The following is a 24,480-nucleotide window of genomic DNA, read 5'->3' as shown; positions in this document are numbered from 1 at the left end:
GAGCAAAGTAACCTTGGGACCTAGATTGGCTTTATTTTATTGTGACCCTTAAACACTTTTTATGTCACATACATTTTAGGGACATATGTCTCCCTCTTTACATTTGGTTGTATAATTTGCTATTCGCGACTTTAGCGATGGTTATGTTATGACACTTCTAGTTAGACCTTGTATGTTTGACACCTTCCAATTTGGATATCTTTATAACAGGTTCAGGTTTTTAAAAATTACAGGTTTTTACCCAATTGAACCTATTACAAACATATCCATGCAGTTTTATTCTAGAATTACGTGTTTACTTTTCCGCGATAAGTGAGGGTGTCACAAGCAGCCTTTTCATCCAGAAGCCTGTCAAAATCTTGCCACGGGAAGGTGCCTTCAGGAAGGAGCTCTTTAATCGCATCCCTGGTAGCATCTTCAGCTTGGTCCCGGTACCGAGCAGACATGTCACTTAATTAATAAATCCGTCTTTTGGAAACGCCGGTAAGAATAACTATTACAATTAATTTACATAGCTATTCCTATTATACATTAATTAATAAAATAAATAAAACTATTAATTAATTATAAACCGACGATACGAGATCGTATTTAATTAAAAACAAATCGCTATTCTCATTCATTTCGGGTAATAACGATTAAAATAAACTAGGCCATACTAGGTACAACAAAATAAATACTTTAAATAAATGACAATCATTCATTCAACTTAAATAAATATGCTTAAAATGCTGTAAAATGATGCCAAAATCGCCCTATCTAACAATCGTTGATATCCATCTCGGTTTTGTGGATTTAGTCGATTTTTAACTTGTAAAAATCAATAATCAACTATTAAATCTCATTTACGTCCAAAATAATTGTCCAAACTGTTTTGAACCTCAAAAATTAGTCCTCACTAATTTGATGATGAATAATTAGTTTGATTTGGTGATATTTGCTAATTTAATCGGTAAAATCATAACTTTTAAGTAATAAATCCAAAATAATTGAAAATATTACCAAAAATTGAAAAACAAAAAAATTTGAGTATTCTGGAACACTCTCAAGAATACCAAAATGTCAGAAAAATTGCCCAAAATTTCGGATAAAATTTTATGAGGAAAAAGATCGATATTTATCGGTTTTTAACCACTAAAACCAATAAACATCAAAATAAGGTAAAATCACATTTTAAATTTCACTTTTAACTTTTAAAACATATTTTAAATGTACATAAATTTATCAAGGGCAGAAACAAAAGTTTCAAATATATGATTAATTTATTTCACTTTTATCGTCTTTTATCTCATAAAATCAACAAACATGCAAAATTTCAAACCAACCTTCAAAATTTTACATACAATCTGTAGAAAATATGCATGAAACACCATAAACATTTCATGACCCTAATCAACTTTTAACAATTTTTAGTTAATTCTTAACCAAAATACGGAATTTTTGACTCTGTTTTCTACAAAAAATCATTAAAATTAGCAAAATAACTTCAAAAATCACCAAATTTTACCACAAACTTTTTAAGATCAGTAGGTATGCATGTCAAAATTATCGTGCTAAAACCTCTTCCAACACAATTTTTGAATTTACCAAATTATCTCATAATTTGTTTAATATGCTTAAAATCAACATGCAAATTACAAGCCTAAGCTCTGATACCACTTGAAAGATCATATATCTAAATTAGACTCTCTAATTTAAAACAAATTATCTCATAATATGTCATTTTCAGTGATCTATGTAACATGCATACAAATATAAAAGAATAAAAACAAAGATTAAAGAAATGTAATTTCCTTACATTGATTTTAATGGTAATATGGGCACAATCTAGATCACCTATCTAGATTGTTCTTGTGCTAAATAAAAATGGATGATTCTCCTAGTAAAAACCTTCAAAGAGAAAGTCTCCTTCAAGTAGCACCCAAGAACAAATCACCCAATAATCTAACAAATACTAAATAGATATTTGTTAAATCCACCCTTGATAATTTGTAAATAATACTAATACACTTAGTATTTATTTTGTTTACTAACAACTTAGTAAATGATTTTATTAGTTTTTAGAGAGAAAGACCAACAAATTTAATTCACATGCGTAAGTGTACAAGTGAGTAGTGTGTAAAAATGAACAAAATTTTGGTCTATATGGAGGGAGTGGCCGGGTGAGAGAGGGTGGAGTGGGGGAGTGAATTTTCTTATTTTTGTCCAATCCTTTATCACATGCAAAAGAACAAAAGATAACTTATGGAAGAATATAAAGCAAAGTGAAATGATTATGTTTATAATCATCCACTACACTCTATTTTACACGGTCCAATGCCCCATTTACGGGTCCATTTTGGTTCTTATATTTGTCGCACAAATATGTGTTTATTTAAACATCTTTTTATGTTTAAATGCTTCCCGATTAAATTTTGTTCAAAACACTCTGTAAATAAATGTCTACCGCTACACATATTATTTACGTACTAATAACAATCACATTAATCAATGAGTACAATTTTAGCGAATTAACAATTAATTAACTAAAACCCGTCTCATAAAATTTATTATTTAATTATCGCATAATTAAATAATAACTGCCGCGCCACGAGTTCGCAACTCGAATCTCTCTAAAAAAATAATTGACTAACCTTTTAGTCTATAAATCAAGGGATTAAATAAATTGTATCTCATACAATTAATTAGTTGTCAATTGGGGTTCGCTCCTTTAGGTGTGCCCGGAAGGGGTCAGTTGATCACCGCCGTCTCACGACAATAACGTCAAACTCTAGTCAGCCAACCGTTATTGATTTACGTTAATCAACTGACAAGGATCAAATAATTAAATATCCTGATGATATTCCTTTAACGAGATTTATTATGTAAACGCACTATTGTGGAGGACACTAACTCCAACATGATTAACATACTATTTATTCTAAACAGCAATTAAAACATCAGTAACATGATAATTATGAAACATATTAACTAAACATGAGACGATAATTAAAGACGACAAAAAAACGAGCAAAAAGGCCCTTAGGCCGTCACATACCCAACTTGGCTCATTTTCGTTGAAATTATTGCTGGGTTAGATGCTCGGAAGGCCAACCCAAACCTTGCTTACACAGGATCAACCCGTCATCTACAGGTATGTTTTTTCGCTGTTCTTCTCCTTTTTCTTTTTTTTTTTTCTTTTTTTTTTCTTTTTTTTTTTCTTTTTTTTTTTCTCATCTTTTATTCTTTTTCTTTTTTTTTTCTTTTCTTTATTTCGTTTTTTTTTTTGCCCACCTTCTTTCTTTTCAGTGGGTTTGACACCACTTCCTGTAGTCTAAATCATTTTCTCGGCCCTTTTTCACAGATCTGGTTATGTGAGAGACTCGAGTTGGTTGATCCACTGAAGGCTCCGGATATATATGAGGTGAGAAGCTTCACTTCTCGTCACCGTCGGTTTTCTACTGGGAAGAAGGAGCCTTTCTGGCGATAGCGGCTTTCTGCCAACGCTTGGTTACATGTTAGATGGGCTTTACCTTGGCTTCACCTGACTGCAGTTATTGGTTTGTCTGAAACTGATAGAACCAAATATCTCACTCTTCTGGGCTTGGAGTGGTCCACACATATCTACCCGGACCTTGTCCTTTGACAGGTCGGTCATCAGCAACGGATTCCCGCCACTGAGCCTATTTACGGTCAAGTCAAAGAGGTGACTCTTGCGAGGTGCAACACATGATTGGAGTCATGGACTCGGAGGACAATTAGGCATATTTCTGAGCCGTTTGCCTCTAGTTGGGTGTCACCTTCTTATTTGCAGTGGACTATTGAGCCTTCTTTCAAGGCCCGGAGGGAACTTTACAAGGATGAAGCTTAGATTACAAATACCACAAGAAAGGAGATAAGAACCGAGAATTCTTCACTAGGACGACCAAGATTTCATCTTAGGACTGACTCTTTGGTTTCAGATGTGTGGGAGAGGTTAGGTCCGAGGAATGAAAGTGGGGTGACACTTGCAGAAAGACTTTGTCTTCGACCTAGTGTGAAAGACAGATTGAGCCCTCATGAAGAATTGAAGATTCCTCCGAAGAAAAGAGCCCGAGTGATGACGGGTGAGACTTCGTCTCGTCGAGATGGGGCATGCGGCCCATTTGAGGGTAGCAAAGAGTAATCTTCGACATTACTATCTACTATTACTATTACTGTTTGTGCGCTTTCCTTTTTTAGTTGTGTGTGATGAGCTTCGCGCGAAATAAAATTTTGTAACGGGCTTCGCCCGGAATTTAGAATAAATAAAAAGTTATTATTTATTAGAAATCCCAAGTTTCTGCATCAAAATTTTCATTTTTGTTTTACATGTTTCGGTTGTACTCTTAACAAAGAGTTGCCTACTTATCTAATTTGCAACAGAATCAAACCGAGCCCGTAGTTCTCATATAAAATATTTCATGCAGTGTTGACAAACAACTCACAACTTATTCTAAAAACATTTGCAATTCAAAAATTATGTCATAACATTTGAGAATAAAGTCATCAAGGATAGTATTTCTTCAGGTGGTCCAAATTTGTAGGATTTGTGAAGTCATTCCCATCCAAATCTGTTAATCGAACAACGCCTCCTGACAAAATCTTCTTTACCAAATAAGGGCCTGCCCATATTGGTTTAAAATTACCCCTCGGGTCAATTGGTAACAAAGCTCTAACCGACTTGAGAACCAGATTAACCTCAGTAATTCCCCTTGGTTTGACCTTTTTGTTGAAAGCTCTCTCTATCCTTTTCTGGTAGAGTTCGACATAGTATAATACGTTCAAATGCCGCTCATCGAGCATGACTAGTGAATCATATCTTGTTTGAACCCAATCTGCTTCGGAAACCTGACTTTCTAGTAGGATCCTTAGGGATGGTACTTCCAGCTCAACTGGTTGAACCATTTCGATTCCATACATCAAGTAATACGGGATTGCTCTCGTGGCTGTTCAAATTGACGTTCTATACCCCCATAATGCGAAGGGTATCTTTTCTGGCCATTCTCTATAGTTGTCAGACATCTTCCTCAAAATGGTTGTAACTGTTTTATTAGCAGCCTCTACCGTACCATTCGTCTGTGGTCGGTATGGTGATGACTTGTGATGTTTGATTTTATACTTTTCAAGTATAGCCGCGGTCCCAGCATGAAAATAAGTTCCGTGATCGCTGATGATCTCATGCGGTACTCCGTACCGGCAAATGATGTCATTCTGAATCAACTGTGCTACTTGATTTGCTTTTAACACTTTGTAAGACTTAGCCTCTACCCACTTCGTGAAGTAGTCAATTGCAACAAGGATAAAACAATGCCCCCCAATTACTGATGGGTTTACCTTTCCAATGATGTCGATTCCCCAGGTCGAAAATGCCAGGGTGACGTCATGGTGTATAACATGGAAGGTGCCACATGCTGTACATTTGCGAATATCAGACAATTGTGACAGTGCCTGACATTGCAACAATTTGTTTACATTGTTGTCCAATAATAACCAAGACTTATGATCTTACAGACTAATATATGGGCATTCATGTGTGGCCCACATTCACCGTTATGGACTTCCTCCATAATCTTTTTAGTTGTCGGTTTATTGATGCATCACAACAAAACACCTTGAGCCCTTTTCTTATATAATTGCCTGTCATCAGTCTTAAGGAATTGGGCAGATAACATTCGCAGAGCATGCTTCCCACGCGTGTCAAGGTCTGGAGGATACTCTCCTGTTTTCTTGAATTTCAAAATGGCTGCGTACCAGGGTTCGGTTTCACCTTCCTCGGCATCATCTATTACATTCACATAGGTAAGTGACGATCTTTGTTCGACACATATTGGTATATTGTCTATGTGGTTGGGAATGTTGATCAAGGCAGCTAGCTTGGACAATGCATCTGTAAACCAATTTTCCTCTCTCGGGAGGTGAACATATCGAATATCCTTGAAATACTTTTCCAATTCTTCGATTCTGCTTTGATATGGAGCCAAACTTTGGCTCTTAATTTTCCATGACCCACCCACTTGATTTCTCCATGTACCAGCAACTTCTTCACACCCAAGTCTAGATCACTGCGTAAACCAAGCAAACATGCATCATATTCAGCGGCGTTGTTTGTGACATTGAAATCCAGCTTCATGGACACGGGGTGTTCACCTGTTGGCGAGATAAGAAGTATGCCCACTCCATATCCCATATAGATCGATGCTCCATCAAAATACAAATCCCATGTGCCATTCTCAACGCATACCACGTTTTTGTCGGGAAATGACCAAGTGTCGATGACTTCTGTTTCTTTGATTGGATTGTCGGCGAGGAAGTCGGCGACCGCCATTCCCTTGATTACTTTCAAAGGTACATATTTGAGATCGAACTCTGATAACATGAGGGTCCATCTCGACATCCTTTTATTTAGCACTGGCTTTTCAAACAAGTACTTGATCGGATCCTTTTTGGAGTAGATACTCACACTATAGCTGAGCATGTAATGTCTTAATTTCTTCGTTGCCCAAACTACTTCCAAACACGTCTTTTCAAGAGGTGTATACTTTACTTCATAGTCTAAGAACTTTTTACTGATGTAGTAAATAGCTTTTTCTTCTTTGTCAACTTTTTGGTCTAACATAGCCCCAATCGTTGTATCCGTAATAGTTAGATATAGTGATAACGACAACCCGGCTACTGGTGGGCTTAAAACTGGTGGAGAAGATAATACTTCCTTTATCTAATTGAGTGCGGCCTGACACTGGTCATCCCACATAACGTGTTTTCTGACCTTCAGTTTCTTAAAGATCGGCTCACAAATCATAGTCAACTTCGCAAGGAAACGGCTTATATATTGAACTCTTCCCAGGAAACCTCGAATTTATTTCTCGGTCTCGGGATGGGGTATTTCCATAATGGCTTTTATCTTTGATGGGTCTACTTCGATGCCACGGTGGCTAACGATATGACCCAACAATTTGCCAGAGGTGACCCCGAAAGCACACTTCTGCAGATTCAGTCTCATATTGTATTTTCGCAATCTCTGAAAGAATTTTCGAAGCGCCCCTAGATGACCACTACGTTCCTTTGACTTGACTATCATGTAATCGACATAAACTTCAACTTCTTTGTGCATCATATCGTGTAGCAACGTCATTGCCATTCTCTAGTACGTCGCCCCGACATTTATCAAACTGAAAGGCATTACTGTGTAACAATAGCTTCCCCATTGTGACGTAAATGTTGTCGTATTCATGTCTTCCTCGGCCATCTTAATCTGATTGTAACCGGCATATCCAGCCATGAAAGATTGTAATGCATGATTTGCGGTATTGTCAACCAAGATATCGATGTGAGGTAATGGAAAGTCGTCCTTCGGACTAGCTTTTTTCAGATCCCGAAAGTCTACGCACACGCACACGCAAACCATACCGTCCTTTTTCGGTACTGGCACTACATTGGCGACCCAATCCGAATATTCTGACACTTTGATGAACCCGGGTTTGACCTATTTATCAATTTCTTCCTTAACCTTTAAAGACCACTCTGAACGCATTCTGCATAGCTTCTGCTTTACTGGTTTAAACCCTGGTTTGATCGGAATCATGTGTTCTGCAAGTTCCCTATCAATTCCCGGTATGTTTTTGTAGGACCATGCAAAAACATCTTTGAACTCAATCAGTAGGTCAATGAACCCCTGTCTCTCTATGGGATCTAAGGTAGTCCCTATCTTAAGCTCTTGTGGTTCTAAGGTGGTTCCCGCATTGATAGTTTCGGAATTTTCGATCACCGAGTTTCTTTGATCATATTCTTCTAACCCTCTAACCAACTGTGGAGGTGGTTCTACCTCTTCTTCTTCTTCTTCTTCTTCTTCAACATGTTCGCCTTCGGCCTCATTCTCAATGTCATTACTAAAAAAATTATTTTCAAAAATTGAATTGCAATGTAAATAAAACAAGTTGTAAGCAAACTGGTTCCTTATTATTATTAGTTCGAAATTGCGCGAAATGCGCTAGCATTTGAGCCAACTGATCAAAGGTCAGTGGCGAGACAACATAGGCACCTGAGACAGGCCCTGGAATACCAGAATTAGAAAGGGGTGCATTGAAAGGAAAGACTTAGGAGGGGGTGGCTTCGACACCTGACTCCTTAGACTCAAACCTAGGACTCTTTTCAGACTCGAAACCATCATCCAGCTTGAACATTTCTCCTTCTCCCATGGTCAACTTGAATAGGAGTCCCCTATTATCAGTCCATTTATCAGTTTTCCGCCATCCAGAGATAGTCCTCTTAGGATCTACATCAGTGATGAGGGTAGATGGATCGAACCTGTCACTTCGAAGGATCATGTTAACCAAGTCTTCGCTCGGTGTTACCTTCTTTCTTTCTTCTCCGAAAAGGAGACCCAATTCCCTCCCATCTTCGATAGGGGTTGAATCGTTCTTTTTTGGTATTACCGCTACACGTCTTCGAGTATGTAGTAACAGTCTTGGAATATTTCAATTTTAGGAACCATTATTTTATTCTTCCAGTCATAAATGGGCTCGGGAAAGTCCAAACATGGTTCATTTTCTCCAGCCCTTACGAAATTCCCATTTAGCATCAATAGATATGGCTCCTTCTCGATTTCTTGGTCTCCAACCGATTTCTTCTTCTTTGTCAAAAGATCTTTTTCAACGGTCTCATATCCAAGACCAAATGTTGTTCCTTTTGGGACTCCCAGTTTTAGCACAAACGTGTCCTCTGTAACACCCTCACATACCAAGGTGCCTTACCAAGACCACCCTAGCATGGGAGACTGCTACCATCTCGGTTTCCCGAGGCTATTATATCAAAGTTACCATTCCAAAACATTTAATTAAGTAATAGGAGTTAACGATTACATGTTCCAAAGTCAAAACCAAAACAAAGTTCACTAGTTCTTGAAACAACTGAATCTAGACAGCTAATCTCGTGACAACGAAAGCTAGACTCGAAGTGATGGATCCCCAAACTCTAATCCCCTTTAATCAAACCGCGTAAAATAATTACCATCAGACCGGATACTCGATCGAGTATAGAGTATACTCGGCCGAGTATGCCCTACTCGGTCGAGTATTACCATACTCGGCCGAGTATTCCTGGGTAGTAGCCTGACCAGAAACACAAGGCGCATTACTCGGCCGAGTAAGCCTTATTCGGCCGAATAACGGGACTTAGAAAAACGTAGTATTACAGTCTTCCCTCCTTAAAAATGAACTTCGTCCTCGAAGTTCAAACCCAACCTATAAAACATGACCACCTAACACTAACTCCACCAACCATGCTTACTAACACAACACGGCTCACGATAACGTCACCACTACAACATAGCCTCTCGATATTAATTCCATAATACTATCGAATACCAATAACATAGGTGTTGCCAACTCTGTCTTACTTCCATAACGCTCACTAATAAACTCTATACCAAGACAATCCACCAAAACGGAATTTTAAATTCTACCACCCTTAAAACGAACTTCGTCCTCGAAGTTTACTCACACTCATAAACATCATACTAGTGCAAGTACTGCCATTACCTGTAATAAAATCAGTCACAACACAAATCCATCTTTTATTCTACACCAACACTTAACTTCCAATTAAACCACAACATGTACAACCCTCAAACTCTCTTTCTCACATCTTACTCCTCTTAAGATAAATGTTAGGTCCTCGTAACTCACTAATACCAGATCCTTAGCTATATCTTCTCATTATCTTCATCACCACCGCATGTCACTGATAACTGCCTATAGCTTCAACACCTACCTACATCCCTTTATACATCTAAGGCTCTCTCACTCTAGCTGTTCTTATACCTTAATTCATTCGGCACACCACCTAACCTATACCACAAACGGCATACTTCTTTATACATGCACTTATCTCCACAATCATAACTCACGATCCACAATTGTTACACACACTCACACTATATCCTTAAGTTCTCTTATTTATTGCCGTAAAACTCATCCATAACTCAACATAACACTAGTTCCCAATACCCTATACTCACTGTCCTAATAAGGATCACGAACCACTTGCCGCTTCCAGCTCAGCGCACACCCACTCCATAAAACTCTTGTCATAACTATGTCAACTAATGCCTCCTCTAAAACAAGATTGAAAGTACTCTAACAACTCCTCACAACTGTATCCCACCAACAGGATATCAATATACCATGATTACAACGACCACATGCGCAATTCTTTTCCATATCATACTCTACCCTCACTCCCAAGCCGAAACTGGTAAGAAACATCAGTAAACAAAACAACAGTCCATATGTCCAGACCGAAACTCACAGGAACAACAGTTAACAAAACAACAATCTATATAACTGATATACACTTTTGAAAGTTCGTCTCATCAGTATCCCACCTACTCCACCACAACCGATGATGGCATCGCAACACCGCCACCAACAGCCGCACCGTAGCGTGAAAAAACTCGTATCACAACACGAAGTACCATGCCCGAATCACTACCCAAGGCACAACAACCACATCGATAGTCATCACAACTTATACAATCCCATAACACTGACTCAGTACATCTTCCTTCACCAGAAGACTTTCTTAAAACCGCTTCACTAGATCACAAAGCAATATATTACACGGAATGACAGATAACAACCTGATGAATATCATCCATACTATTACTCATCAGGCCGGAACCTCACACAATCACTTGCAGATATCATACATACTCATACAAGTATAACATATGACGCGGAAACCTTATATAACGACTCATAACTATCACACCATATCATTACTCGTGAGGTCATAACGTCACACAAAGATTAACACACAACATGGACCCATGATCAAATCTAACTAGCCAATCCTGATCACGTAAGTTACCACCTGATAAGGTTACCTCTCGCTCGTGCTTAACTCGTATGCCCCTCCTCTCACATTCTCCCACTCGCATAACTACCACTTCCTGACAAATGTAACCATACCATTAATACTCAACTACTAGCACCGCCTCCTATAACCACATTTCATACCCCCTCACATCCTTACATATCAATCCGGCCTCTACAAAAATCAACCTCTTTAGAATGGCTATCTTTCCTATTTATCATCACCTTTAACTACTAGTGATAACACCACAACACCACCACTGTTCGGTATATCCAACCTCTTACACTCACCTCTGCATATAACGGTCCCATTTTTGGATAACATCCCAAATGACAGACATCAAATCCATCAAAAAAAATTACCTGAACCTTCATTCTAATTCTACCCTTAATTGCATCGTCACCCAACTCGCCACCAAAATCTCATATCGTGCAAATACTTTACCAACTTTTACTTTCCTTAATTCCTTTAAGCTCATGGCTAACATGTTGTCCTGAAACTCCTATAATAACCATTAACTCACACCCTCTCATGATGCTATCGTACATCTCTCAGCTTACTTTCATCCCTCTTTCTCCTTTTCAATCAATAATACCAGCTATTAATTCATCTCCTTCCTCCTTCTACCTAACTCTTTAGTAATTCGTTTACCTTCTCGTTGCTCCGGAACTCAAATTCCATTAATTCATATCAATATCTTCTCATTCTTTTTTATCACTGACCCTCTCTCATCATGCTACTCACCCACACAACCAACGATACTCTTCAATTAGTTGTATCTTTCTTTCGTATCCCTAGAAAACCAAAAATCTACCTCTTACCCTTAATTGCCCAAATAATTACACACTAGGCTCACCTCTTGATAGTCCAAATTCCCAAACTCGGCCACTACCTACACATCGCGGCATAACTGGATCCCACTATATACCATTCATTTCCATCCCTTTATAACGACCTTCCGTCACATATATCCTTAACCAACACAATCCTAACCGGCTCGCTACATATATCCTTACACCTCCCAATTTGCCACTATTCGCACTCTTCATCTCAATCTTTGCATTCTCACGTTTCTTTACACTTACATCACCCTTGCCCATATACACTTACTTTTATATCACTCAACACATGACTATATCACTCACCACATTTCACAAAACATGCTCCCTGCCTTGATAAGCTCATCAATCTTTCCTTTCCTCATCTACTATGCCTCACAACCACATATAACTCATGTCCTCCCTACCCAACACCTATCCCTCATAAGTTGGCATTCCCCACTTAATAGCATCTAGTAACTTACGTATCAAGACCGTCACAAATGTAAAAGAATGCTTTAAGACCCAAAACATACGTGTGCACATAACCTATGACTCAAAACATATGTAAGAACGTAGCCGCCGACTCAAAACAACCACCCAAAGAGATACTCGGTCGAGTGCAAGACGTACTCAGCCGAGTACAGGACACTCGAACGAGTAATGAGACTACTCAGCCGATTTCACGACTCCAGAGGCTGAACAAAATTATAACAGGGAGATTACTCGGCCGAATATGGGTTACTCGGTCGAGTATGAAAGATACTCGGCCGAGTATGGCCTACTCGGTCGAGTACCGACACAGTTCTTAGCAACGTCCAGTTTTCGTAAAACAGTCATGCTCACTCGTTACTTGGTCATTTTGGGCATGTGACCTATCGTTAGAATCGTAAGAATACAAGCTATCACCTCCAATTGAAATTACTGCAATATCATTTCTATAACTGGACTTATGACCAAATAAAGATAGCCTTACCGAAATCAAACTCCATACAATTCACTTTTTCTTACCCAAAAAACTTAAACAACAACAAAGCGGAGACAGACAACTCAATACTTTAAAAAAAACAGTATACTAGATGAGCTTTTATCATACAAACATCATATGCACATGATTATATTACCAAACAAGCAAATCATACTTTTTTTACTAATATGCCATACTATCATCTTCACTTTTCGCAGTACATAAAGCCACTTAACCATCTCATCTCAAACCACAACATGCATATCATACTATAAAACATAAACACAAACACAAGCATACACCGATTCCTACGACACACCCCGTAGTGACCGGCTTAAACATGTATGGGAAACATTGCGGTTCCGAGAGGTCTCTCAAACCTTTGTGGTAGCTCCAAACAGTTCCTACCCATGTTCATTTTGATTAGACACCCTAAGTTCATTTGTTCATTGGTTTGAGGTTCCAGAATCGTCTCTCCGATACCACTTTGTAACACCCTCACATACCAAGGTGCCTTACCAAAACCACCCTAGCATGGGAGACTGCAACCATCTCGGTTTTCCGAGGCTAGTGTATCAAAGTTACCATTCCAAAACATTTAATTAAGTAATAGGAGTTAACGATTACATGCTTCAAAGTTAAAACCAAAACAGTGTTCACTAGTTCTTGAAACAACTAAATCTAGACAGCTAATCTCGTGACAGTGGAAGCTAGACTCGAAATGATGGCTCCCCAAGCTCGTCCCCAAAGCTAAATACCATCAACACCTGTCACAATCTACTCACCATCCCGGAATATATTACCATAGGTTTTACAAAACAACAACGAGGTCAATTTACTGCATAATTAAAATAAGATAAGTATGATAAGATAGACAGCTGATCATCATCCACCTCCAACTCCCAATCCCATCATGTAACTGACTACACACTAAAGTGTGTAGCCCTGCCAGTGGGGGACCGCAGCCGTACCCATCAAATCCCCGCTCATCAACGAGCGATAACCCTGTTCATTAATGTGCACATCCCCTCCTGTGGCGGGTTCCACAGAGGGCGAAACTAGGGCATGAAGCCACTCCCGCAAGTGACTCCACTCAGCCGAGGACGCGCCTCGCGAACATCACCAATAACCATCACAACAACAACCCCAAACTCCAATCCGCCAACAGCAGATAATCACAATATCAATCGTACAAACAATTACCACATAATCTTAAATCAATTAAACAGTAAACCGAGTAGGGAAACCCTACCTTCTCGCAATCTATTATGTCGCAGCCAATCATACAAATGCACAACGAGTAACACATCATCGCCTACAACAACGATAAACAACAATCAACAACACATACGATGACCCAAAACCCAAAACCCCCAAATCCCAAAACTAGGGCAAACCCTAAAAGACAAACTGACAAACTCATAGGACTAGTGACTTACCGACGCAATCGACGCAAGAGAGGAAAGAACAAGACTCATGAGCAATCCATGATCTTGAGAGAGATTAGAGGTGATTAGAGTTACGTAGAAATATTTTAGGTTTTGTAAAAAAGTAAAATGAAACGTTTAAACTCAATTTATAACTCTAATCCCCTTTAATCAAACCGCGTAAAATAATTACCGTCAGAGCGGATACTCGGTCGAGTATAGAGTTCGGCCGAGTATACTCGGTCGAGTATTACCATACTCGGCCAAGTATTCCTGGACAGTAGCCTGACCAGAATCACACGACACATTACTCGGCCGAGTAAGCCTTATTCTGCCGAGTAACAGGACTTAGAAAACTGTAGTATTACATCCTCCCTTTGGGGGTACATAGAAAAACCAAAGTACTTTCCCGTTTTGAGAATTGTCTCGGCAATGTGACTTCCCCTGCATAGGTCCATGTTTCCTAACTCGGGGTTGGGTTCGATCGTGCTTATGACTTCAAAACCACAAGTATCATTAACAGTTTCGAGACTCACTTCGGAGGTGACATCCCCTCCGGCCACCACGATGGGTGTGGCGTCAATGGTGATGATTCCATCTTTGAAATGGATCTTGATCTTTCGGTGTAGGGTGGAGGACACGACCCTTACTGCATGGATCCACGGCCTTCCCAATAACAGATTGAATGATGAGGCTACATCGATTATTTGAAAACCCACCTTCCTTCAATAGATCCTGTTTGAATTACCAAGTCGATGATTCCGGATACCCGGCGGATCGTTCCGTCAAATGCCCGAACCGTTTGGGTAGTTGAAGTGAAATCTTTCTTGTCTAGGCCCAAAACATGGGCTGTTCTTAATGGTAGGACATTGACAGCTGACCCGTCGTCGACAAGGGTCATTGGGATATGTTTTTTGAGGTACACCACCACAATATACATGGCCAAATAGTGCTTATGCCCTAACTGAGGTAAGTCCTCATCTGAAAAGGTCACGACATTAGTGAGTCGTGGTTGACTTTGGGCGACATAGGTGACCATATCATTTGGAATAGTACTTGGGGATACGGTCATGTTCATTAGTGCTTGCAGCAAGGCTTGACGGTGTTCAAATGAGCTTAAGATTAGTTGCCAAATAGAGACATCGGCCTTAGTCTTTTGGAGCTGCTTAATGAGGGAAGCCTCTGAGGTCGACCCTTCATTAAGTGCCTCGACTAGAGTAGATTCTTTTGAGGGTGCCTTGTCTGGGACATCCTTGAAAATAGAGGTGTGGCTTGCCTTCTCAACTCGATAGAGGCGCCCATATGTCCCGACCGAAACTCACAGGAAGGTAAGGTAGATATCATCTTCATTATCCTTGAAAATAGAGGTGTGACATCATTCTTTATCTTCAAGATTTCATCTTTGGTTCGTGGGACGATTGCTCCTTTGGTAAGGTAGATATCATCTTCATTATCGTCCCAAATTCCATGGATTTCATTCCCACTCCAGAGAATGCATGGTGTGCGGTCGATACCAAAATCCCCAAAGCGAACTTCGTTCTCCGGGCTTGGAAGGTACTTTGAACAATCAATAAGTACTTTTCCTACAAAGAAATTTTTGGGCCAATGGTGGTCTTGGGCCGGAGGGTCATAGCGGATATTTTTCGAGAGTTTCAGTCGACTTTGCGTGAGCTCGATTTGTTTCTCAAGTTCTGATATTTGCGATGGGGCGGTTACAGCTTTCTTCCCACTCATTTCTTCTACAAAAGCATCCAATCGAGCTATCATCAATTCCACAGTTTCACTCAGCTTAGTGACGACGGCTTCCATTGTTTTCCTTCGGGTTTGATGCGGACTTTCTACAAGAAAAAACCCGAACCAATCAATACTTGAATTAAAAATACCCTTCACAAACAAGGACTCGACCCACAGAATTGATCTTTGACTCAAACATGACTCAAAGACAGAACTAGACCCGAAAAATGAGCTAGGTGGCTCACTTATAAAAGCAGTCATATGGGAGAGGGCTCTAGACCTACCAAGGGCTATGACTCGACTTGACTAACTTCTTGACTTAGACTTCACATCGACTCGGTGTGACTAACCCATGATTGAACTAACTTGGTTTATGGGCTCGTGAAAACAAAAACGTCTTAGGTGTCCTAGGGGGCGTTTTTTTTTGTTTGACTTTGACCAAATAGTCGACATACTTGACTTGGACCCAATAGGTGACTTGGGTGACCCACTAGGGTCATGTATTAGACACGGTTCACTTGAATCCTTACCATGACTAGACTTGACTCGAAACATATTCTATGCTCGGGAAAGGTGAGAAATCACTTCGGAATTGATTTGAAAATGGATGATTTGAAAATGGGCAACATGTCGGCTATAAAAAGCTCATTTTGGTTAAAAAAACCTACATCTATTTCGGCAGCATTCCGGGTTTGAAAACATACTTGATTTGAAGACGGTTATCGAGAAAAAAGGTTTGACAAAACAGCTTGAAAATTTCGAAAAAACATGGAGGATGATCACGTAGCACGTAAGCTTTCGCATATTAATCGTGCATGAACCTAGAATCTTCTAAGTCTCGGTCGGTCCTCTAATTAGGTCTATGCCAATGATCCACCTTATCAAAGAAAGTCAAGCCTCCCATAAGCAGAAGTGTGCAATATGGTGAGAGCAAGTACTAAAAGATCTCGGCGGTACCATCATGATACTTAAATCGGCATAGTGGATGTCACCTCCTAACCATTGAAATCGACCCAATGGGTGAGGTGTGTAGATACCTCATTTCTGCACCTCCCGCAAGCCACCCGGTGATGATTGGGCCGCATGTTTGGTACGCGGAACGATTTGTGACAGTTCGTAAGTTTATCGTCAAGTGATCGCTCAAACACTTGTGTCTGCCTCATAGTCGTCATCTACGTGGCGATACGGTCGTTTTGGCAGTAATTAGACTACATTTGGAGTCCGGGTCAAAAAACCGTCTTCATTTTCTAAAACCGAGTCAGAATGTTCTGGAATGTTCCGGATATTTCTATTCCATATTTTTGCAATCTTTTAGTCTATGGTAAAGAATTTCCCGTAATATTCACACAAAATATTAAGGAAAACAAGATTAATCCGTTATTCCATAACCAAAACACGGAAATCTTTCTTCCGTAGGAGGAAACTGTTGGAATATGTGTCCTCCGACAATAATGCGATCACAATTGTCGATCATAATGATCACATGCTTAAATCTCATTTTAAGAATACATGTGGGATGTAATATTTTTACAGTCAACTGGTCCACACATATCGGTAATGATTGGCTGACTAGAGTTTGACATTACTGTCGTGCGACGGTGGTGATCAGTTGATCCCCTTAGGTCATACCTATAGGGAAATACTCTTAATTGATTATTTAATTAATCGTATACCGATACGAGTTAATTAAATTGTTTAAATTTGACGGATGATTTTGTGAGTATAATTAACGTATCTTATTGTAATATGATTAAATGAGACACGGTCTAAGTAATCGAATTGTTTAATTACTTAGATGAAATTATTGTTTACAGAAACAATTGAAACGGAATGAATAAATTATTATAAATACAGAATGTTGTAGTTTATAATTTGGAAACACTTTACGGTACAAGTAATTATGAATTACTAGGTTAATTATATAAGTGACATATTTTATTAATATGTTGATTTTTAATTGTTAAAAATACATTTGATATACCTAATGTCATGAAACATGTTACATGTGACAAATTGACAACTTAATGTGTAAAATGGATTTTCCATTTTACATCATATGTGCCGAAATAAAGAGGAAGTATTAGGCTTATTATTGTGTTAATTTTTAGTGGAAAACACAATCATGAAAGCAAACTACTAGCCATGCAACCCTATAGCTTTTGAGAAGAGCAACTATTGCATGCATAGGCTCCCTATAAAGCCCTCCCAACCGGTTTTCCATGTGAGGAGCCCATATGGTTTTCTCTATTATTATTCATTCATTTTTAACAAAACATTTTCTAGTGTAAGAGAAGTTTTTATCTCTATCTTTTGTGAAAATCCTAGAGAAATAAAACTCCATCATCTATTCTCTCTAAAACCGAAATACATGAGAGAACAAAAATTATTTTGTGTCATATTTTAAGTAAAACTAATATTGTTACTAGATCTAAATATTATTGGTTATTATGAGTTTTCCTTGGGTATATGCTTTTGGGAGGGATTCTATACTTGAATCCTTGTTCTTCCATTTGGAGAGCTCAAGAACAAGTGAGTAGGAGAACTCACTTGTGCCCATATATCCGAAAATCATATGGTGAGATAACGATTTCTTCACTTATCTATTTTTAGTTTGCTTGCATAAGATTTGTAATTAATTTTATGACTAAATTAATTTTGAAATATATATGAATATGTTGAGTAATGAGATATAGATTTCTAACAAGCGGTATCAAGAGCACAAGGTTGTTTGCATGCAAATCGGTTATAGTTTTTCCGAGTTATACGATTAACATATAAAACATATAAATTTGTGTTTATTATGATATATCACGAAATTTATTGTGCATGTTAAAGTTTCTGGTCCTAAAATGTTTTAGGATATTTTGGTTTAATTTATGGATTTTATTGTTCATTTTATATAATATTGGCATTAAAATGTGATTTTTATGATAAAAATGTCATTTTTGGTCGAAAATTAGCTAAACTTCGAATTTTCCAGTGGTTTTTTTTATATGTTTTCACATATATTATTTTTAGATGATATGGAAATTTTCAAAATTTTGGGAGTTCTTATGCTCGATATATGGATTTTTCATGATAAAAATTGAATTTAAATGAAAAATAGGTTAATATGAGAAATATTTCGAATCTGGTCATAGAAATTTAGTATGTTGTCACATGCAATTTTACAAGAAGTGTGTTAAATAATAGGCTATAATGAAGTCCTTATGCATGATTTATGAATTTTTGATGGAAAATAACATAAATAGTGACTTAATTAGTATAAATTGCTAAAACATACTTCATGACTAAGGAAAAACGTCACATGTTGCATTTTATTAACTTTTTCAGATCTAAAATTGAAAAGTTGATGAATATAATTTTTCTCATGTTTTTATGATTATTATTGATAAATCCGATAAACCGCAACATAGTTTTTCCGATAATTTTACGAAATTTTAACCTAAGTTTTTGAATATTATGAGTGTCATGGTATTTTTCCAGAATGTTCATAAGTTTAAATTTCAAATTTCAAATTTATTTGAAATTTTTATGATTTATTTGGAGTTTATAGCATTTTATTATAATTTTGAGTCCATTAATGAACAATTTTAAGAAATATGAGTTAATTATAGTCAAATAGTTAGTGAAGACTAATTTTGAGTCCTAAGTTGGTTAGGATAATTACCTTGTGCATAAATATGATTTTATGTAATTTATTGTGATTTTAAAAGGTTGAATCACGCAAATCCGTAAAAATCGTTAAATATACGATATTGGCTCCTTAAAGGCGATTTAGCATAAAATTGGGCATGTTCATACATATTATAATGCTGCATTTTATTTATGATTGTCATAATTTTATTTTATGTAATTTTATTTTATGTAATTTTTTACTTAGTATGGCCTTAGCTTTTAATTGGTATTACCCGAAATGTATGGGAATATTGATTCGGTTGTAATTTATTGTGATCGCGTATCACCGTTTTGTAATTTAATAGATTTATTTTTATTTTAATTACAAATGTATAATAGGAAATTATGTAATTTGTTATGTAATTTATTTATTTCGGAGTTCCTTGAAGACGATGTCACTCAAGAAGGCGATATATAAAGACGGTGTTACCTCGAGATGCGTGCCAAAACCGAAGTTCAAGGGACCAATGGAGTTGGTTTCCGAATATGTAATAGTTAATTAGATTTTCTATTTTAGGAAGGCCATACTAGGATTTAATTTTTGCTTTGCATTTTTTTTATATGTCGCATGCATCGCTAAATCGCCATAACTAAAACATGCATTATCATTTTAATCGACTTTATCGACCGTGTCAATTACAATTATCGTAGTTCACCGCTTTAGTTCACTTAAAACGTGATAGATAATAAATTGACATGACCTCTCGCTAAAAATAAACAATTGAGACATAGCCTTACCAAAAAGTAGAAACCATGAAAACCTATTTCATGAGGGCGTGCACTCGGCCATCCCGGGGTACAAACCTTGTTACGTAGGGAAAGTGGGTGATAAATGTCTATCCACCAAATTCGTGTTGATGAGGGTTTCATCGGCTATCCCATGCCCAAGTTTATGTGGATTTGGATCATGGACACATTTATTCGAAATTTGGATTGAGCTCAACGGAAGTATTTGTGACCGTAGTCGCATGTGTTCCGGGCTATAGATAAATATTAGAGTAATTTTATCGACCGAGAATTCTAAAAGTAGAATCGATTAAAGAGTTAGTCCACCGAGTTATATTGATAAGGGTTTCATCGGCTATCCCGTGCCCAAGTTAATATGAATTTTGATCTCGGAATCATTTATCATTGTTGGGTAGAGGTAACTATGTAAATGCTTTACTTGTTATCTACAAGTATTCATTGTTGTCAGAATCCCGATTCGATCCTACGATTCTACGATTTTACGATACAAAAATGCTTGACCGATCCTAGATCTTACGATTCTATCATGGTTGTAGAATCTTACGATCCTATTCATTGGAAAATTTCTAGAGATAGAATCGTAATACGATCCTACGATTTTACGATCCTACGATAGGATTCCTTAGTAAAAATATTAATAAATATTATTATAAAATGACATCGTAAAACAAAATTTTGGTGCAAGTTGTTGAATCATGTTCATACGACAGTACTAAAATCCTTAATTATCAATATTTCATGGATAAATATTAATAAATCAGCTTTTTGACCCTGGATTATATGTTTTTACTAAATAAAATACTATATTTAGTGATTTTGTAGAATCTTACGATTCTACGATCCGATTCTACCGATCCGATCCTACCCTACTTATCGATCCAAAGTAGAATCCCGATCCTAACAACATTGCAAGTATTATTATAACGATGAATGTTTTTGTTTTCACTATTCCGTTATCATATTGTTCTATTTCTTTACCACAATTCATATACGATATCATTTCGATTTTTGATTCAAATCTCCATTAAAACATCGTAACTAAAGACAAATGTGAATTTTCTTCTAAAACCTCATATTATCCATTGGAAGGATCTCTTGTAAAGAGTATAGATAAAAGTTATTCATTATCAAACAGGTTTTTGATTCTTGACTAACACATCTACTTACAATGGATTGTTTTTCATATACTTAATTGAATTAAGTACCTTGAAGCGAGAAATTGTTTTGGTAATTAGATTTGTCAGAATTCGTAATTGACCAAAATAACGCAACCACTTCAATGAAAGTTTTAAGACTAAAACGATTGAATTGAAGAGTAATCTTCATATGATTCAACTTTGCTTCTCTAAGTAAAGACTCTTTGAAATGAGTGGGAGCATTCTCTTAAACCGTTAAGAAAAGGATGAGGTTCAAGAAGAAAAGATTATAATGGAATTGATACAAGGTAATGTTAAAAGTAAAGTTGTTGAGAATAGCGATACTAAACCTATCAATTCCGACCGATAAAGTTTCCTTTGTCTTAAATGTTGGACACTAGAAAGGAAACTACCCCAAATTATTGAAGAATCAACAAGTTAGTTGTGGGACATCTAATGGGACCTTCTTCTTTAAATGTTTATTTGATTAAACATAAATTTTGCTAGTACTACTTCGTCAATATTAGAAACCAGTGGAGGTTTTCATCATTGTATTCGACACATAAGATGATTAGAATATGACGACTAGCAACAATAATGTCAAGAGATAGAGTAATTGTGTACTCAATCTAGTTTTTGGATTTAAAGTTGTACTTAATTGTGACTATTAAGTGCATAAACTCTAAATAAGAATATAAACTTGTTAAAGATACAAAAGAGGTTTCACTTTTGTGACTCTATACACCATAATTTGATGTATGGCTAGCCCATTATCAAGGTGATTATATTCTAAACCAAGCTAGAATAACACATCATGTAGATGATGTAAGACTCAAATCGGTAACCCAAGATTAAACCTTAAATTTTGGAATGATGAACGCAAAGAGTTATCGAGTACTCTTGAAACCATTAGATTGTTAATGGTATATGCGTATCTTGTATTCAAAGCAAGATGTCTCGTGCCTTTTGGTTGAAAAGGAGATCGAGGTTGTAAATCATTGATCCATAATAGGTTGATCATTTTTCTTTTACCAACGATTTAAGTTGATACTAATGTGTTCACTTAATAAGGTAAATAAATAAATCTTTGAAGAAGTTCAAAGAGTTCAAGGAATCACGATTTAGTCGTTATAGGGGTTATCAAAGTGAAGACTTTGATATAAGCCAAACGAAATGTGATATAGTATCATAGGTTAAACTCTCTTAACACGCATTATGGGATAATATGTGTTTGGATAAAGAATTCAAACGCTATTCGATATGGTTTGGACTTCAATCAAGTTACCTTTAGTTACTTGATCCTTTTGGGGAATTTATCATTTTTGTCTAAATTATTTTCCACTAAATCTAAACGAATCATATGAGATATGAAATGGTAATGTACCATGTTTGTAAGCTTACACAAGAAACAAATACTCACTTTTCCCTTTCAATTATCACGAGTACAACAAGTTTGTGGCTCGTGAAGCTGTCTTTTTAAAATACAAGTTTATTTCTAGAAGACAGTGTGGGAGAAATTATTAAAGAGCCACAAAGAATGTTATGTCGCTATCAACTGGTCTTTCTTGGCTACATGAGACGTTTTGTGAAAGACGTTGTTTCTTCAAAACCTAGGATGTTAAAATCATCACTCGTTGAAGATGATGAATTAGTGTTACTTTTAGAAAGTAAATAGATTGTAACTTACAAAGAAATCATTTGATTCAAGTTGATTACTTCTAGAAAGTAATGGACATATGACTTACATGAGAATGTTTAAGTCACAACTCAATAGAAGGCTTAGAGCCATGAAAATCCGAAATTAAAGGCTTTATTAGTTGCAAAGGGTTTTGCACTAATAAAGAGAGATTTCAAAGCTTGATTGGTAGCAAAGGGTTTTGCACTAGTTGAAATGCTTAAGTCTATTTGGATCTTCTTAAGGATTGTGTTTCATTATGAAATACATAGCGAGTGAATCTAAAACGCACTTCTTCAAAAGAAGGAATGTATTCAATACATGTCATGAGTTTTATAGATTCTTACAATCCTAAGATAATGTGAAACTTAAAAGAGGGTCTTAAGTAGGACATCAGTGAGTTGGAATCAATGTTTTGATCATATTATAAAACTTTTCTCGATAAGCAAGTCGAGAAGTTGTGTTTATACATGGAGTTTAGTGGGAGTTACGGAAATTTTAATTAGTCTTATATGTGGATGACATATTGATCATTGAGAATGATTTAAGACTTTGGAGAAATATAGTACATATTTAATATCCGGATTTATGGAGATAAATCTACATGATATTAGCGTCAAATAAGAAGTCTTATGTTTATAAGATTCATGACTAGTTCAATCAAGTTGAACATATTTGATTGATTCCATTCGCTTCCGCTGTCGAATCAATTAAATACGAAATGATGTATAACACTTCATATACTTTGAGTATGATGAATTGTTTCAAAATCGAATTCCAGAAATAATTACCAAGTAGCCGTATTGATTACCGTTAAGTGCTTGCAGAAGCATTAAGGATATAATGCAAAAGTGTTTTTGATGCAATTTTGTGTAAGGGTATTACACAAGTGACAATTGACAATTGAGATTGCGTATGGTTTCTGACAAAACCATAATCAAAACACATTAGGATGGATAAGATACCATTGTGGCCATGTTAATTAAGAAGTAGATTTTCTAGAATCGTTCTAGGAAATAAAGAACAATGAGAAATATTTACAACGGAAATTGAGTACACTTGCAATCATGGGATGTGCAAGAAGGATGAGTCCCGCACACTGTGAAAACAGTGGGAGCTATTCTAAGGCTAGAAGGCCTATGTCTTGATTGGATCTCGACACGTACCCAGAAAGTTTTGTAATGCAAATGTATACATTACAAAGGAAAACGAGTATGTAGTAAGGTTGAGTAAGGTACAAGAAGTTGATAAAACCTACTAACCAAAGCCTTCTCATAGGCTTAACATGATAAGTCATGTCATTTCAATTAAATTGAGATGAACAACTACATTCAAGATCAAACTGGATTATAGAATATTAAGTAGTAATCAGGCAATGACTATTCATATGTGATAATCACATTTGTCGTTTGAGTTTTACTTTAAA

At 36.9% G+C, this 24,480-nt stretch overlaps 1 protein-coding gene across 1 annotated transcript; it reads right to left on the bottom strand.

Moving 5' to 3' along the window:
- Window positions 1–4,506: 4,506 nt before the first annotated feature.
- Window positions 4,507–4,905, bottom strand: LOC141617151 (uncharacterized). Its single transcript, XM_074434332.1, has one exon. It carries the CDS (start codon window positions 4,903–4,905, stop codon window positions 4,507–4,509), a length of 399 nt encoding a protein of 132 aa, XP_074290433.1.
- Window positions 4,906–24,480: the final 19,575 nt, after the last annotated feature.

This window comes from Silene latifolia, chromosome X (assembly GCF_048544455.1).
Source record: "Silene latifolia isolate original U9 population chromosome X, ASM4854445v1, whole genome shotgun sequence".
Taxonomy (NCBI): Eukaryota; Viridiplantae; Streptophyta; class Magnoliopsida; order Caryophyllales; family Caryophyllaceae; genus Silene; species Silene latifolia.
This window is presented reverse-complemented; position numbering and strand designations above follow the sequence as displayed.